This window comes from Geotrypetes seraphini, chromosome 1, assembly GCF_902459505.1.
Source record: "Geotrypetes seraphini chromosome 1, aGeoSer1.1, whole genome shotgun sequence".
NCBI classification, from domain to species: Eukaryota; Metazoa; Chordata; class Amphibia; order Gymnophiona; family Dermophiidae; genus Geotrypetes; species Geotrypetes seraphini.
The window spans coordinates 202,956,990-202,976,041 of record NC_047084.1 but is presented as its reverse complement, the minus strand read 5'-3'; the positions used below and the strand labels follow the sequence as shown (position 1 = coordinate 202,976,041).

At 44.8% G+C, this 19,052-nt stretch overlaps 1 protein-coding gene across 8 annotated transcripts in view; it reads right to left on the bottom strand.

Moving 5' to 3' along the window:
* MTUS1 (microtubule associated scaffold protein 1) overlaps positions 1-19,052 on the bottom strand; it is a 346,310-nt gene that overhangs the window by 173,751 nt on the left and 153,507 nt on the right. Inside the window, exon 1 of one of the 8 annotated variants that reach the window (XM_033944175.1) lies at positions 9,012-9,216. The exons of the other annotated variants lie outside the window; for them this stretch is intronic. Coding sequence (XP_033800066.1) covers positions 9,012-9,201 — 190 coding nt within the window. The 5' untranslated portion in view covers positions 9,202-9,216. Of the gene's footprint in view, positions 1-9,011; positions 9,217-19,052 lie in introns of those variants that run through there. 8 annotated transcript variants of the gene reach the window in all.

Genomic DNA, 19,052 nt, shown 5'->3' with positions numbered 1-19,052 from the left:
CTAAATGTAGATGTGAAGATGTCAGCTTGTGCTAGTATTCTATAGCAGAATCTGGTTAGTCAGATGCCATTATAACAGTGGTTCCCAATCCTGATACCGGAGATATCTTAGTCAGATTTTCAGGATAACAATGAATATTCATAGGAGAGATTTAGAGGCAATGGAGGATGTTGAGCCCTCAGTTATAGATTTGTTTCCATTGATGGGCATTTTCAATAGTGTGTCTAAATATGACTTTGGATGTTTTCCGCAAGATAAAAGTAGGGGCAGGAAAACATCCATTTTTGAGACTACTAGAAGTATTTTTTTACACTGAAAATGACCTACTTAGATGTCTTGGTCCTTAGGACATCTAACTTTTTTGGCCATTTTCAAATACAAAAAACATCCAAGTTCAAAATATTCAAATCAAGTCCATTTGAATTTGGGAACGACCAGTACCATAATGCAGTGTTCTTCAACCTTTACACCTATGGACCGGTAGAAATAAAAGAATTATTTTGTGGATTGGCACCGGTCCGCAGACCAGCGGTTGAAAAACACTGGGCTAAGTCATGGGCCAGACCCTGCCCATCTCCACCCCAGACCCTGCCCCCATAATAGTACTAATTATAACACAATTTTTTCCATTCATTTTTCATATATACACACACAATATAATCTTAACACATAATGGTTAACCACATAACTAAACTACACAAAGCTATATTCCTAAACTTGCCATTGGTGATTATATTTGTTTTTTGCATCAATAAAAAAAAAATTGTTTGATCGTAAACTACACAAAGCACACTGTATGCTTCTCAACATTCATTCCTACCAGAAAACAGATAACCTCTTTGCAAATATGGGACCAAAAACTAAAAGTACTAATATATACAAACAAAACCCTAAAATGGAAGGCTCTGCATGCAGTACAACCCCAAAGAAAAAGAAACAAATGCATTTCTTCCTGAACAGTGCAAAATACAGAGAGCAGATGTACATGCCAGCCATGTGGACCGGCAGCAAATTACTGCTGACCGGCACCAGTTCACGGACCAGTGGTTGAAGAACACTGCCTTAATGGACTGGCCACATAGATATGCCAACAGGGCAGTGTGAACTTCACATAAAGAGTGACAAATATATATTTCACCAAATCCCCTTAAAGTGTATGGTGAGCCTTCCGGAATGCCCCCAAAACCTACCATCCCACCTGTCTACCACCCCACTAGCTCTTATGGCTCCAGATAACACCTGTATGGCAGCACAGAATTTGGATGAGTTTTGGTGGGCTCAAACTTTCTACTATAAATGAAATGATTAGAAAGGGATATGGGCCTGGGTCCCTCTCTTTATGGTTATCACACTACACACCGGGTTAATCCAGACATCTGAGTGCTGCTTTATTAGGCCTTCTCATACCAGGTGCTGCTGTTCTAGAGAGAGTTATGTACTGTTTCATTCAGATCTTTGTGGGGTGAGAGAGGGTCAGTGACCAATGGGGGAGTGTGGGAGTCAATTACTTAATCCCTCCAGTGGTCACCTGATCAGTTTGGGTACCTTTTTGGCACTTAAGATGCTTTTAAAGCAGGTCTAGCTCCAGACGCCTCAATCGCATCTTGGACATCTTGGGAAAAATTTGATCGCTATCCAATTGCTACACTCTCCCAAAGCCTGTCTATAAAATGCCTCCAACATGCCCCCTTGAACTTTGGGCACACAGCGACCAAGAAGCCTAGTAAGATGTCCAGAAAGTCAGTTTTGAAAACTGGCACACGGGACATTTTGACGAGAAAAACATCCAAGTGCTGGTTTGTGCTGCTTCTTTGGACATCTTTGTGTTTTGAAAATGAGCCTTAATGCGCAGAATAGAGTGCACTAAATTGCCGCACGCGCTAGCTGCTACCGCCTCCTTTTAAGCAGGCAGTAATTTTTCGGTTAGCGCACACTATAGCACGTGCTAATCTTGTGTGTGCGTGAAAAACGCTAGCGCACCTTACTAAAAGGAGCCCTTAGTGTTTTAAATGGAGGTGATACATACAACAGAAGTCTTAAATGAAAAAAAATTATTTGAAGAATACAATTGTGTTCTAAGCTAAACACTTGCCCTGAAAAGTTTATAGTACTGGATGAAAGGTTCTTCCCTTGCACGGACCAATGCTGTGGTATTTGTTTCTACTGTTTTGTGACAAACTTCAGCAAATTTCTCCTCCTATATTATATGGAATATAGCTTCAAAGAACAGATGTCCTGCATTAAACAATTATGCTGCTGTATAAAGAACATAGAATTACTTTTGAATAAAATTTGGTTCAGTGTAACATTCAGCTAGGATTTCAGAAATACAAAGCATTTTCTTTAGTTAAAAACAACCATTGCAAATGAATCATCTCAAGCCTTCACAGATCTGATTTTCACTTTATTTATGAAATCAGTGAACGTTAGCTACACAACTTTCCCCAAACATATTAAGTGCTTACAGTGAGCATACACTCTACATGTAGGTGATATCTGTTCAACTCTAAGAAAAGCTGAAGGTGTTTGCATCTAAGAAATGACCAAATTTGTTAAATTAGACATTAGGTAAATATAAACTTAGTGCAGCAGAACTTGCTTGCAACACATGCACCCCGACTCCATCTGCAATTTTTCCTTATGTTAGTCACACATGTTCAATCTAAACTTCTGTTACTCATATCTAATTCTTCATCCTCTGCATAAGTCAGCCTGAGAGTTCGTCTCGACGGGCACAGATAACACGGGGCTGGAAGGCCTGTGTGTTGGCCTGTTGGGATTGACTCCCCAAGGGTTTATGGGCAGGAGTTTCGGGGAGGTGCAGCACAATTGGCTTGTCTGTCTCTTGCTTCATGGGACAGTGGGGATAGGTTGCAGCGGGTGAAGGGGCAGGACTTTAGGCTGTAACAGCTGCTTCGGGACCAAGGTTTTTTGGGTCCTCGTGGCTGCTTCCCAACCCTCCCTTCCTCATAGTTATGTAGTTGGTTCCTGGCGGTGGGAGCCCTGAGCTTGTAGCGGCGGGTATCAAGCTACCAACTGGGGCTCATCATGAGTTGAGTGGATGGTAGGCAGCTGTTCGAATGGGGGGTCCCCAGGCGGGCTGGGGACCTGTTTGAAGGTGGCAGGGAGGTCCCTGCCACCCTCAGAACCTTGCTGGGGCGGGGTCACAGGCAAAAAGCTGCTTGGATATCCTTTAATTAACTGTTTAATTTGTTCAATATTAACTGTTTATTTGTTCAATAAACAGAGCTGCGACTCAGTTTTACCAAAATAGTTTTTTGGTTATTGTGTTTTAATTGTTATAGGTAGGTTTAAGGTGGGGGGAAGGGGGGTTAGGAATTAAGAGACAACTGGGCCTTTCCAGGTCGAGATGTTAATCCCCCTAAGCCAAGCGGATGTTTTAACATGTTGCATTTATGTAGGTAGCATACTATTCTACAATGTGTACCGTTAGTTGGGGGTTTTTTTTTACTGCTGTAATGGTTGCCACCTATGTCCATGTTATTTTTTATTGTACACAGCTGTGGGGGAATTTGTTCATAAAGGCAGTAAATACTAATTTAAAAAAGCACTATTATCCATTTAACATTTTGACAGTACTTTTATGGTGCTTACACCATATTTAACACTGAAAGAAGACTCTGCATCTCCAACAATGGGGGGGATTTGAGACCAATGCCCAATTTGTGTCCTGCAACTGGGAAGTACTTCAGGACCCAGGGCAATTTGGAGGGGGGCCAGCACTTCCCATCAGCTGTCTGCTGCCAAACTCACCCCCTGATCTCTACTCGTCTCATCCCCTTCTGATGGAATTTCCTACCTTGGCAAAAGCAGACCACAGTAGAGAGCAGACTGAGTTTCGCAACAGACAACTGGTGGGAAACTCTGTTGCTGCTGCTGGAGAAACAGGTTTAGGGGGGGCCAGGGCCCTTATTGTCTGAGGATAGGGCCGGTTTCAAAATGGGGCCAGAAACCTTATTAAGAACATAAGAATTGCCGCTGCTGGGTCAGACCAATGGTCCATCATGCCCAGCAGTCCGCTCAAGTGGCGTCCATCTGGTCAAACACCAGCGCCCTAACTGAGACTAGCCCTATCAGCTTACATCCTTGTTCAGCAGAAACTTGTCTAACTGTCTTGAATCCCTGGAGGATGTTTTCCCCTATAACAGACTCTGGAAGAGCGTTCCCATTTTCTACCACTCTCTGGGTGAAGAAGAACATAAGAATTTGCCTCCGCTGGTTCAGACCAGAGGTCCATCTCTACCCTTATCTGCATCCCTCAATCCCCCTATCCTTCAGGAATCCATCCAATCCCTCTTTGAATCCCCGTAGCATACTCTGCCCGACCACTTCCTCCGGGAGCGCGTTCCATGTGTCCACAACCCTCTGTGTGAAGAAGAACCTCCTGCCATTGGTTCTAAACTTGCCCCCTTCCAGCTTCTCCGAGTGCCCTCTTGTGCCTGTGGTTCCCTGTAGTTTGAAGAATCTATCCTTGTCTATCTTCTCCATGCCCCTCATGATCTTGAAAGTTTCTATCATGTCTCCCCTAAGCTTCCTCTTTTCCAGGGAGAAGAGTCCCAACTTGTCCAGCCTGTCAGCATATGAACAGTCCTCCATGCCATTTATCATTTTCGTAGCTCTTCTCTGGACCCTCTCAAGTATCGCAATGTCTTTTTTGAGGTACGGCGACCAATATTGGACACAGTACTCTAGATGCGGGCGCACCATTGCACGATACAGTGGCATGATGACTTCCTTCGTCCTGGTTGTAATTCCCTTCTTAATGATGCCCAGCATTCTGTTAGCTTTCTTTGAGGCCGCTGCACATTGCACTGATGATTTCATGGTTGTATCCACCAGCACACCCAAGTGTTTTTCAAGATTACTCTCCCCCAGCAATGTTCCCCCCATTTTGTAGCTGTACCTTGGGTTCCTTTTCCCTATATGCATGACTTTACATTTTTCTATGTTAAAGCACATTTGCCATTTGTTTGCCCACTCTTCCAGTTTGTTTAGGTCCCTTTGTAGGTCTTCGCACGCCTTTGTGTTCCTAACTCTGCTGCAGAGTTTGGTGTCATCAGCAAATTTTATAACTTCACATCTCGTCCCCGTTTCCAAGTCATTGATAAATACATTGAACAGCAGTGGTCCCAGCACCGACCCCTGCGGGGAATCTATCCCCTTTCAACTTTAGAGAGTGCCCTCTCGTTCTCCCTACCTTGGAGAGGGTGAACAACCTGTCCTTACCTACTAAGTCTATTATCTTGAATGTTTCGATCATGTTCCCTCTCAATCTCCTCTGTTTGAGGGAGAAGAGGCCCAGTTTCTCTAAACTTTCACTGTACGGCAGCTCCTCAAACCCCTTAACCATCTTAATCGCTCTTCTCTGGACCCTTTCGAGTAGTACCGTGTCCTTCTTCATGTATGGCGACCAGTGCTGGATGAAGTACTCCAGGTAAGGGTGCACCATGGCCCAATACAGCGGCATGATAACCTTCTCCGATCTGTTTGTGATCCCCTTTCTTTATCATTCCTAGCATTTTGTTTGCCATTTTCGCTGCTGCCGCACAATTGCCTGGGGGGGGAGGGCAGAAGCTTTGCTGTCTGGGGATCCAGATCCTGACCAGTGTGTTAGATATTTTATTTTCACATACTGAGTGAGGGGTGCTGGGCAGCTCAGAGGGGAGGGAAAGACATCTTGACAGTTAAGCTGAATACTATCAGCAATACTTGGTGTCTTGTTATAAACATAAACCATTCCTATGTAAAACCCCCTAGTGATGTGATGCAATCACATTACAATTTAATTATGACTATTAAATATACGAGATATTATAATCAGAGTCAGATGTTTCAATAGGCGTCCGCTTCGATTCACAGCAAATTGCATTTGTTGAAACTTAGTAAAAAAGAGGGTGAAAAAACTAAATAGGGAAAAGTTAGAGGAAATCAAGATGGCATACAAGACGGATGTGCTGAGAAAAGACTCCAGAGAAAACACTTTTTGCTCATTATCTTCTTGCTAACTTACTTTTAAAATGGGGAAAAGGAAAGGGAAGTTAAGGACATTGCCTTTGAAGTCCTCTTCTTTCCCTGCTTCATCCATCAAAAGGTTCATGGTTTTTTCAGCATTACTCACCGGAACCAGTGCTGGCAGTGAGGCGGCCTTACCAGAGCTGAATGTAACTCTCAGCCTGGAGGAGAGACTTCTGCCCTCATATCCAGGCATTGGAGAAACTTCCAGAGTCATCGATGGAGCTGTTTGAGGCAGGCAGCCATGCGGCTAGTGAAACATCGTTCAGAGGGGGGTAACAGGAGCTTGGAAAGAGCAGTTGGGGGAAGCAACACTATCATGTGAGTGTATCCAGGAGATTTTGAGCTTCTGGGAGCATCAGGTGCATAGGCGCCAGAACGCGGGGGCCACAGGGGCCGTGGCCTCCCCCAAAATTTGATCCCTGGTAGTCCAGGGGAACAGCAGGCAGGAGCAAGCTTTCCACAGTCCTGCCCACTTCTAACCCGGTCGGTGGCAGCTGATTTCTACTGCCGCTGAGTGGCAACCAGCAGGAGCACGCTTTGGCACTGGCTGCTCAGCAGCTTCTTTGACTGGCTCCCGCGAATTTTCGTGAATTGCAAGAATTTGCGGGAGCCAGTCAAAGAAGCCACTAAGCGCCAAGCAGGCAGCGCCAAAGGGCGCTCCTGCTGGTTGCCGCTCAGCAGCAGAAGAAATCAGCTGCCACCGACAGGGAGGAGATAGGATGGGGCAGGGTGCATTGAAGAGCCTGGGAGAGAGGGGGGCTGGGTGCAGAGTCTGACAGGAAAGGGAGGGAGGGAAAGTAGGAAGAAAGGGGGCTGGGTACATACGAACATAAGAATTGCCATCTCCGGATCAGACCCTGGGTCCATCAAGTCCAGTGATCCGCAAACGCAGAGGCCCCGCCAGGTGTACCCTGGCATAGTTTTAGTCCCAATATCACTGTATGCTTCTCAAGGGAGATGTGCACCTAATATACTCTTACCCATGTCACTCTATGCCACTCTTAAGGAGATGCGCATCTAATTTACCCTTAAATCCTAGAACGGTGGATTCTGCAATTACTTCCTCTGGGAGAGCATTCCAGGTGTCCACCACTCGCCTGTGCGAAACAGAACTTCCCGATATTCGTCCTGGACCTGTCCCCCCTCAGCCTCAGTCTATGTCTTCTTGTCCGCGTCACATTGGACATTGTAAATAACTGCTTTCCTTGCTCCATTTTGTCGAATCCTTTCAGTATTTTGAAAGTCACGATCAGATCCCCTCGCAGTCTCCTCTTCTCAAGGAAGAACAACCATAGTCTCCTAAGTCGTTCCTCGTAGTCCAGGTTCTCCATACCTTTCACTAGCTTCATTGCTCGTCTCTTGCACCCTCTTATGTTCTTATGGGTGCAGAGTCTGACAGGGGAGGGAGGGAAAGAGGAAGGAGGGAAAGAGGGAGGAAGGAAGGAAGGGGGCTATATTTTGCACTGTTCAGGAAAAAATGCATTTGTTTCTATTTCTCTGATGTTGTACTGCACTCAGAGCCTGGTATCTTAGGGTTTTATTTGGGTATATTAGGACTTTCATTTCGTGGTCCTGTGAGTCCCTTATATGTACAGACCTACAGTTATTGTGGCCTGAAATAACATGTTGTAGTCAATCTCCAAGCAAACTAGTAAGCACTTCCACAATTTCATTTAATTAGTCATCTCATTTTGAAGCCTCCGTGGTAATTTAGCAGTATATAAACAAGCTATTAGTTAAAAAATATTCCCAGCTCAATATTAAGCGGAACAGGTATCATATCTTCATTTAGCTACACTTATCCAAATCATATGCTAAGTGGGCAACACACCGCTCCCCCCCCCCCTTTTTACTAAGCACAATAGATGTTTCTACCACGGCCTGGAGCGCTAAATACTCCAACACTGCTCCAACATTCATTGAATTCCTTTTCCTCTACTGTGAAGGTAAAAAAAATGCCAAAATACAGTAAAACATGAACTTGTGCTTCACTGTAAAAAAAAAAAAAAAAAAAAAAAAACAACTTTGCATGGATTGGGTGGCAATTTCTTCTGACTAGTGTCTCAGAGTGTCTAGATAAGTTTTACTACTGAGCTCAAAAGAATTGCGTCAGTGTCTTATATGGCCTATAAACTCTGCAATCAAGCTGCCACCTAGTGCATGTTACAGCATAGTACCTACTTGAATGAGTGAAACTGAATAGATCAACCAGATAATATCTGTTAAAAACTTGATATAATTCACGAAACACCTGAAGTAGGGGGAAAAAGCCTGTATTTTGAACATAGGGCATTAAGTAAACGTGCTGTATAAGTTCCATTCATCTTTGCTAACTACTACAAAACCAATCTAATGCACAAGGTGGGAAAGGATAGGAAAAGAAAAGGAGAAGCAATTGATGCAGTTTAAAAAAAAAGTATTATATAGCTAACTTATAGGGCAGGAGGGGAAACACTAAGCAACTGGCATGGCAACCCAAACCTAGATCTTAAGTCATTTAAACTAGAGAATAATTATGCAATTTTTTTCATTTACAATTCTTCTATACAGATCCTGTTTACTACCTATAGGTGCTATCCTTTTGTCTCTGTTATAAAATACATTATGGAATAGGCTCCGTTTTCAGTGGTGTCTAGCACACACTGCTTTTTTTTTTTTTTTTTTTTAACTACGGAGCTCAACAAGGCTTAAGTTTTTAGTTTAACATGGACATATGCATGCAGCTGTGATTTTTCACAACAATCGCTATGTGACATGCACTATATCTATATACAATTCTCTGTTGTGTACAAAGGTGAATGTTGGAAGCATAGCACTTTTATCTTTGAACCACAGCACTGCAGCATTCAAACGCATATATGAAAGTCAACTATATTTTTCAAAACATGCCATATGCAATCTCAAATTTAACACAAACTCAAAAAAAGCTCAGAGTTTAGCAACAAACACTTAAATGCTTTAAACAAATAACCTACTTCTTTTCCCAGAAATTGTGGTCAACAAAGGAATTATACAGAAGCTGTAAGATCCAAGCAGCAGTATAGTCAGCAAGGTGAAATCATAGTGCTTCTCTGAATCGGTCGGTGGCATTAGGGTAGAATTGATGAAAAGATGAGGAAAAAAATCAGTTTCTGTACAACTGCGGAGTCCTCCTGGTACAGTCATTTAAAGGGATCAAAGCGAGCTTAAAGCATGAAAGGCTGCTGCCATGTTCGTTCTCATTATCCCTTCCGCTAGCTCTCAGTGAATTAAAATGGAAAAATTGTAAGCTTCCAGGCACTGGACAGAACAGATTAAAACCAGTTAGGGATTCAAGCAGGAAAATAAGTAATTGTGTTTGTGAAGTTTAATCTGAAACAAATTCATCTGCATAAGAAAAAGGTTTGTTGCAATGGGAATAATCATGGCTTGAAGATATAAAGCACCTCCTTTGTTAAGGAGGGAGGAGAAATACCAAAAAGCCTTTACAGCCTTGTCAGGAATTTCAGATAGTAACACTGAACTGGGGGTCGACAACATGGCTGTCAGGGCTCGAAAGAACAAAGGAGTCAGCAGGGGGAAGAGGTTTTTTTGGAAGATATTTCACAGTTTTCACTACCAAAAAAAGCCAACAGCTTGTCAGTGCATCCCAATAGACTAGCCAAAAAACTGGGGGGGGGGAAGGCATAATAATGTCAGACAAACCTAATGCAGTCACTCAAGTGTTTTCCTCTATTTAAAAAAAATAAAAATAAAAAAGCATCATTGCTTGGAAATTCTGCACTATGTAGAAGAAAAAAAAAATACAGATGACTTAAAGTAAAATTGCCTAGTCTGTGAAGCACTTACAAAAACTTGTTCACAAATAATTTTACCATGATTTACACCGTAGCCCAGCATGAATACATTTTAGTTCCTTTGGTTTTCATTTGCAAATACTGAATAAACTATTGAACTCGCACCATACGTTATCCTCATCTGTACTCTGCTTCTCTGTAACACCCTGGCTTTGTTCTTCCCAAGGTAAGAGAATGGGAGGGGATTCTCCCTGCTTACACACATGACATTCAACCAGCATCTGTAGACTTACAAACAGTACTTATGAAATAGAGATGAATTATCTCAATCCAGGCAAATAGCTTCCCTTCACCCCACCTTCTCAACAAGCCCTATCCTCCTCTCTTCTCCAGCTATATTCTTAAGAATCATTTCATTCTTCCTTACATATTATGTAGTAAATATACCGTATTTTCGCGGATATAACGCGCACCATTGTAAAACGCGCACAGGGGTATAGCGCGCAGAAATCACGATGATATGTACAAAAACTTTTCTATACCGCGCTCAGGCATATAACGCGCATGCTGCCCGACTCTCCTCTGGCCACCCCGACTCTCCTTTCGCCCTCCCCGACTCTCATCTGGTTGCCCCGACTCACCCTGACTTTCGGTGCACTGCCCCGACTCTCCGTGCCTGTCCCCCTTGAAGTCCTGTCCCCCCTTGAAGGTCTGCCTGTCCCCCCTTGAAGGTCTGCCTGTCCCCACTTGAAGTCCTGTCCCCATCCTGAAAGCCTGATGCCCCCCCTCGACGTCCGATTCTTCTCCCCCCGCGGCAGGACCACTCGCACCCCCACCCCGAAGGACCGCCGACTCCCCGACAATATCGGGCCAGGAGGGAGCCCAAATCCTCCTGGCCACGGCGACCCCCTAACCCCACCCCGCACTACATTACGGGCAGGAGGGATCCCAGGCCCTCCTGCCCTCGACGCAAACCCCCTCCCCCCAACGACCGCCCCCCCCCAAGAACCTCCGCCCGTCCCCCAGCCGACCCGCGACCCCCCTGGCCGACCCCCCACGACACCCCCACCCGCCTTCCCCGTACTTTGTGTAGTTGGGCCAGAAGGGAGCCCAAACCCTCCTGGCCACGGCGACCCCCTAACCCCACCCCGCACTACATTACGGGCAGGAGGGATCCCCGGCCCTCCTGCCCTCGACGCAAACCCCCCTCCCTCCAACGACCGCCCCCCCCCAAGAACCTCCGACCGACCCGCGACCCCCCTGGCCGACCCCCCCACCCCCTTCCCCGTACCTTTGGAAGTTGGCCGGACAGACGGGAGCCAAACCCGCCTGTCCGGCAGGCAGCCAACGAAGGAATGAGGCCGGATTGGCCCATCCGTCCTAAAGCTCCGCCTACTGGTGGGGCCTAAGGCGCGTGGGCCAATCAGAATAGGCCCTGGAGCCTTAGGTCCCACCTGGGGGCGCGGCCTGAGACACATGGTCGGGTTTGGCCCATGTGCCTCAGGCCGCGCCCCCAGGTGGGACCTAAGGCTCCAGGGCCTATTCTGATTGGCCCACGCGCCTTAAGCCCCACCAGTAGGCGGAGCTTTAGGACGGATGGGCCAATCCGGCCTCATTCCTTCGTTGGCTGCCTGCCGGACAGGCGGGTTTGGCTCCCGTCTGTCCGGCCAACTTCCAAAGGTACGGGGAAGGGGGGTGGGGGAGTCGGCCAGGGGGGGTCGCGGGTCGGTCGGAGGTTCTTGGGGGGGGGGCGGTCGTTGGAGGGAGGGGGGGTTGCGTCGAGGGCAGGAGGGCCTGGGATCCCTCCTGCCCGTAATGTAGTGCGGGGTGGGGTTAGGGGGTCGCCGTGGCCAGGAGGGTTTGGGCTCCCTTCTGGCCCAACTACACAAAGTACGGGGAAGGCGGGTGGGGGTGTCGTGGGGGTCGGCCAGGGGGGTCGCGGGTCGGCTGGGGGACGGGCGGAGGTTCTTGGGGGGGGGGCGGTCGTTGGGGGGGGGGGGTTGGCGTGGAGGGCAGGGGGGCCTGGGATCCCTCCTGCCCGTAATGTAGTGCGGGGTGGGGTTAGGGGGTCGCCGTGGCCAGGAGGGTTTGGGCTCCCTCCTGGCCCGATATTGTTGGGGAGTCGGCGGTCCTTCGGGGTGAGGGTGCGAGTGGTCCTGCCGGGGGGGGGGATGTATCGGACGTCGGGGAGTCGGCCGGGCAAGAGGGCTTGGGCTCCCTCTTGCTCCGATCGTGGATGCGGGTGCGGGTGGGAGCGCGTGCGAGCGGTCGTTCGGGGTGGGGGTGCGAGCGGTCCTGCTGGGGGGGTGAATCGGGCGTCGGGCGGGGTGGGAACTATGTTTAAAAACTTTTGTATACCGCGCTCAGGCATATAACGCGCGAGGGGTATGCGCGGTACGTAAAATCACGTATAACGCGCGCGTTATATCCGCGAAAATACGGTATATACTGTATGTCAAACTGCATAAGACGATTTAAGACCAATCATGCAAAATGAGCAGAAACCTTTTCAGTTTTCAGAGTCTTTAGGATTCCACTAAGTCAGTGGTCTCAAACTCAAACCCTTTGCAGGGCCACATTTTGAATTTGTAGGTACATGGAGGGCCACAAAAAAAATAGTTAATGTCTTATTAAAGAATTAAGAATTTTGCATGAGGTAAAACTCTTTATAGTTTATAAATCTTTCCTTTTGACTAAGTATTAATAATAATAGTCACTTTTAGCTAAAGAGATATATGAGCAAGAAACTTTTATTTTACTTTTGTGATTATGATAAACATACCAAGGGCCTCAAAATAGTACCTGGGGGGCCGCGAGTTTGAGACCACTGCACTAAGTCATCTAACTTTTGCCCTATAATAAAACACATTATAATTAAAACCATCCCAGTAAGTGTTAAATGTTTCATTTTGTTGAATTAGAAATACCTTAAAACAAGCTGGCAAATTTCCTTTTTAAATTTTTTTCCCTGTTTATGCATTATCTAGACACCAAGTAAACACTTGCAAAACAAGTCAAAGAAAATGAGACTAAGACTGAACACATGAAAAAAGAAAAAATAATCTTGACCAATTTATACATAACATAAAAACTCACTTGTATACCACAAATACCGTTAAGTTCTATGCGGTTCACAGAGATTAGCAATACAAATGAATATACAACCAGTATCTAACTTCCAAAAGATTCTGTAAAAAGGCAATAAGCAGGCAAGCCATTGGCCTAGGTACTCAGTTTAACCCAACAAGAGATAATGTAATCTGTCCCTCCAAAATACCCCTACTGGAAACTAGAGTTGACCAATTGAGCTGCACTAACACATACTTTATATTTCACAGAACATTTAGATAGTTATTTTGGGGAGGGGGGGGCGGGGAAGAGATCTCAGCTGAGCATCAGGCTGCATCAATAGGAAATGCTTCTTTTTTTAGCATGAGTTTCTAATGAAGCATCAGGAAAAATTCTAAGTTTGATGTCTAAAAAACATCCCGAGTAGCCAATACTCATCAGATAACAATACCAAGGATATCACCAAAGAAGCTGGCTCAGCCAACACTGAATCAGATGTTTCCAATATAGCAATTAAATTTAAAAGCTATATCTAAATGACCTTTCCCCTCCATCGTTTAACAGATGAACGATGGAAGGGGAGAGAGTTTTCTGGAACCTTCAAAATTTCTATTACATATCCTTAGGGAAATAGTTGGAGAGCAAGGAAAATTAACCAAACTACTACTATTTATTATTTCTATAGCATCACCAGATGCATGCAAAGATTATTGCTCTGAGAAACATTTTCTAATGATCCACTTTAGAACACAAAACATTCTTCATCAGCAGTCTGGCCAGAAAAGTTCCCTAATTTTCCTTCTAGTTCTACCTTATCGATCTGTTGAATATCCACAGCAGTCTTAAAAACCTCAACATACGAGGTTTATACCTCTTTTGTTAAACTATTAAACTGAGACATCAATGCTTTTCCCAAATCAGAGGTAGGCTGCCATATGGATTCAAGAGTGAAAGTCACAGGAAAAAGCAAAGGGAGCTAAAGAGAAAAGCCTGTTTCAACCTTCCCAGATTCTAAATGCAATAGTGCCTCTGAAGGGGCAGCTGGAAGCCGAGTCAAAGTCCCAGAAATGGGATTGCTGCTCTGTGGGATTCCTGAAACTCTGGTGGGGTCTTGACTCCCAGCTTTGACATTGGATAGAGCCAAAAACAAGAATGGCTGCCAGCAAATCATCCAGCCGCGGTTACAAGAAAAACCTCAAGTCAACAACTTCCTATTTGCAACAACATTCCCAGCACAATGACATGAATCATTTTCAACCGTCTCCCACTTCTCTGGAAATCTTTTGTTGAGGTCATCTCCTTTCATGAGTCCAGATTCTGGCATACAGAACCAATTTATTCAAGCAGTTTAGTTAACGCGTCCATTATTTCTTCTGCTAGGATGTGTTAGTTTAAATTTTTCCCCTACCATTTCCAAATCATAAGTGTAAAGTTTAATTCTTTCTGTTTGCTGATGTTACATTCAGAGTACTTTTCTCTACTAGTACTTGCTAAAACCAGGCTCCTCCAGAATTTGAATTAACCACTTTCATTTGATAGTTTGGTACAGGGAAATTATTCAGGTTCACACATTTGATGGCTTTCCAGCTAACCGAGGCTTGCAATAGCTTATACCTATAATCTTTGATATGTTTTATCTTGAGGCCAAACGCTTCCAGTATGTATCCAAGTAGCCATTACTCCTGCAAAAACACTATAAAATTATTTTGTTCCATGCCGATAAGATATATTTGCTGTTTTTATGTTCAGTCATAGGCTAAGCATTTAAACAGCTTAAATTGCAAAATGCCATATCCAATTAAGTAACCTGACAAGGTACATAAAATTTTCCGTAACACTAGTATCCATAACACAAAAAATAAAAACAAAACATACAATTGATTTATCTTTCACTAGGACAATGTCCATTAGAGATGCAATTTTGATTTATCAAGCAAGATTAACGAGCCAGCTCTGAAATCAGACCAAGGTGAAACAAGAGGAGCTGCCAGCAAATCTTACAGGTGTATCGGACAAACTCTAAGCCAACAATTTCAACATTCCCAGCACAATGAGATGTGTCACTTCAATATGTTCCCACTTGTCTGAATGTCATTTGCTGATATTCTCATTGAGTCCAATTCTACCATAGCGAATCGATTCATTCAAGTGATTTGGTCTTTGATAGAAGTTTCTTCTCAAATTGGTGTTCTGGTATGTCTATATCCTTGTATAATTTTTTTTTCAAAATGATTGAAGATTAAACATTAGGATAGATTTGAAACAATTCAAGAACCCTGCAGATATGAGAGCAGATGCCATGTAATTAAAGATTTTAATATTGCTGCCCCCTCCTCCCCCCCTTGTTTTTGAAATGGATCTAGCTAATAAAAATCCTATGACAGGTCTATGAATACATATTGCAATTTGATCAGTTTGTTATGGCGATTTATATTGCCTCGAGGTGCTTTTGTATTTTCTAAATAACAAAACTGGACAATCCTCTGACCATTTCCATTTTGATATAGTTCTCTTGCTTAAAAGTAAACAATTTGAATTGTGCAGTGCCAAGTTAAGCAGATTACAAACACCAGCAGACATTTTATATATAATTCATTGACATTGGATAACTAGTGGAAATATTCTCTTTACCCTGATTTGGATCAAAGATACCCATTTCTAGTTTATTTTGGGGGCTACTTTTTTTTTTTAAGACTATTCTGATATTTTAGTTCATATTATACAAATATTTTAGATTAGGCAGGTTTGGATTTCATCAGGCGATTCCCTATAATGTATTATGTTTCCAACAAGCAGAGAAATGGGTGTTATTTTAGCTTTCTGTTCTGCACATATTATATTGAGGTACTGTATTAGGAATGGGGGGGCTTGGTAGTCAAATATGTATAAGGAATTCCTTTGTGTCTAACTGGGTTTACTTGTTTTTAGCTCTATTAGTCTTAATCTTATTTTAATGAAGTTCATTTTTATTTGCTCCATTATATGCCTTAAACCTCTTTTGAGGTTTAAGCTGCTCACATTGAAAATGTATAAAAAAAACATTTTATATATTTTAAACCCCCAATGAAACCTCGTGTGTGAAATTCAAGAAGCTGCACCTTTAAAAGGGTACGAAACTGGGATATAGTCTGACCAGAGGGTGGCTATTGAAATGGTTGATCTGTCTTTATCATAAACATTTGGTAAAGAGAATTAAAGAGTTAAATATGTATACTTTGAAAGAGAGGTTTTAAGCTTATTATATCTTCCCTATGATTTAAGGCCCAAATTTTCTAAATGGCACTGTTATTTATTTTAGGTAAACTAAAATACTGCCTATCAAAATTATCTATGTGGTTTACAATCAGGTACTCAAGCATTTTCCCTATCTGTCCCAGTGGGCTCATAATCTGTCTAATGTACCTAACAATCATTTTAATTGGTGTTAATCAATGTGGTAATAGACCACACTGCTTAAAATTAATTAAAATGTCATAATCTATCCAAATTTAGTGATCACACTTACATATACAACCATCACCATGAATAGTGTATAATCCTATTTATCACTTAACAGTTTTTTCTACCATTCTTGTCAAAACATTGAATCGACTGAATGGCTATGTGCGGTAATAATTGGGGACGGCCTTGATACAACCTAAGGGACAAAACATGTTGGCATGACTCCCCAGCCAACAGAGCTACAATTAAGAGCCACAACTTGAAAGATACCGTATTTTTCGCTCCATAAGACGCACCTGACCATAAGACGCACCCTAGATTTAGATGAGGAAAACAAGAAAAAAAACATTCTGAATCAAATTCTCCCTACCAGGTTCTTCACCAACTCCACACTTCTTGCTAGGTTCTGTATCCTGTCACCCCCCTCCCCCCCACAGTGGTCTAGTGGTAGGCCAGGACAGGGCACAGGGCAAGCAGGGCACAGAACAGTCAGGCCTAGTGGTCTGGTGACAGGAAGGCAGGCAGACAGGCAAGCAGGCCCCATCCCCCCACGTACCCCCCAGTACCTTAAATAATCCCCATCCCCCACCTGCCCCCCAGTACCTTAAATCATCCCCCCTTGTATCTTTTTAATCATACCTCTCCCCTGTACCTTTTTTTTTAACCCCGTACCATTTTTAATTCTTCCCTCCCTCCCTCAACAGCTCCTTACTATTTTCAGGCAGCAGGCGCATGAGTCAGGAGCGCGGACATCAGGCCCAAGCTTTACAAGCTCCTGTTTGGGCCTGCACTGCTTTCCGAATGGCTACTGGCAGTTCTTGCAAGTGCCGCAAGATTCTCATCAAACATAGCTGCCGGGAATAGAAGCAATTCTGCAAATGGCACCGTAGTGTGATTGACATGTCACCGGCTGCTTTTTTTTTTTTTTAAGTGGCAGCCAATGTAGGCGCCATTTACAGAATCCAACCCTATAAGTACAGGAAGTTCTTGAACAATGGGGGGAGTCACTGCAAATAGCACCATAATGTGACTAACACGTGATCAGCAGCTTTTTTTAGGCAGCTGCCGCGCACCTATGTAAAACGCGCACACGGGTATAGCACGCGGGAAACTGTAATTTATGTAAATAAATTTTTATATACCGCGCACACCCGTATACCGTGCATGCCGCCTCGACTCTCCTCTGGCCGCCCCGACTCTCCTTTCGCCCGCCCCGACTCTCCCCTCCCCCTTGAAGTCCTGTCCCCACCCTGAAAGCCTGATTCTCCCCCGACGTCCGATTCCCCCCCGCAGGACCGCTCGCACGCACTCCCACCCGCACCTGCACCCTGCACCTGATGTCAGAGAAAGGGCGGGACCGCCGGAAGAGGAAGCAGCGCAGACGCAAGGCTCACAGAAGGGCCGGGACCGCCAAGAGGAAGCAGCAGGACAACAGTAGGAGCTTCTACATGATGGGGGGGGTCGGGAGGCTGTGGGGGTGCGGGTGGTGAAAATACGGTACTGTTTGCAGAATCCATCCCTATAAGCTCCTGAACAAGTCATGTCTTAGGATGTATAAAGGGGATATACTCAGAAGTAAATTAATGGTAACTGCAATCTCTTAAGTGTGTTACTCAGGAGTCTCGTTTATGGAATTTCCTACTCTTAGTAATCCAAAACAAAGTGAGTTTTTGTAATATATCATTGAAGTGATATAGAATCAGTATTAGAACTAATTTTTGTTCATAGAAGTAGGTCAAGGTAGTTTACAAAATTAGTAGTATGTGTAAGCTTGAATTGTTATGGTGGCCCTCAGCTCTCATATTCATACTATGGCACTTTACAGGAAAAAGGTTAGAGACCACTGCCAATTGGTGTGCCAACCATAGGCATTGAAACGGGGGGGGCCCCACAGGGGCCATGGCCTCCCCAAAAATTGCCCATCCTGAAGGGCAGGGGGTACGCGGGCTGTCACCCGCCACCACTGCTGCTTGCTGCTGTAGCTGCAGGAAGGGAAGGGAAGGGTCAGGCCCACAAGCCTCCCCCCCCCCCCCCCGACTTCAATTCTGATGTCGGAGAGAAGGTCATTGATGTCGGGTGAAGGCTTGTGGGTCGGCATTGCTGCACACGCCTGGCTCTTCCCTTCATGGATTTTTTGCAGCAGCGAGCGACAAACAGTGGTGGACCATGATGGGAGAGGAGGAAGAATCGGTGGCAGGTAGGCCAGGCTTCGGCGCGGCAGGGAGGGAGGAAGGCAGACTGGCTTTGGCTGTGGGGTAAGAAAGAATCGGTGGTGGGTAGGCCAGGTTTCAGCGCGGGAGGGAGGCAGGCAAGCAGGTTGGCTTTGGGGGAGGGGGTGGGACAAAGGCTGGAAGGCAGGGAGGGGAACATAGGAAAAAGGGAGGGGGGAAGGAAGGAGAGAGAGAGGCAGGGGTTGTAAGCAGCAGAAAGAGAGAGAAAAGCCTGGACCAAAGGGCAGTGCAGACAGAGGAGGAGAGACCCTGAGGAAGAACAGAGAGTTGGAATATCATAACAGAGGAGGGAGAGAGAGGGAGACCTGGAACAAAGGTAGGTACAAAAGGAGAACCGACACTGGATCTGGGGAGGGTAAGCAGAGGGAAAAGAGATAGAGACCTGGACCCAAAGGGGATGAGACTGGATTGTGAAAGAAATGTTGGATGCACAGTCAGAAGGAAGTCCAACCAGAAACTAATTAAATCACCAGACAACAAAGGTAGGAAAATGATTTTA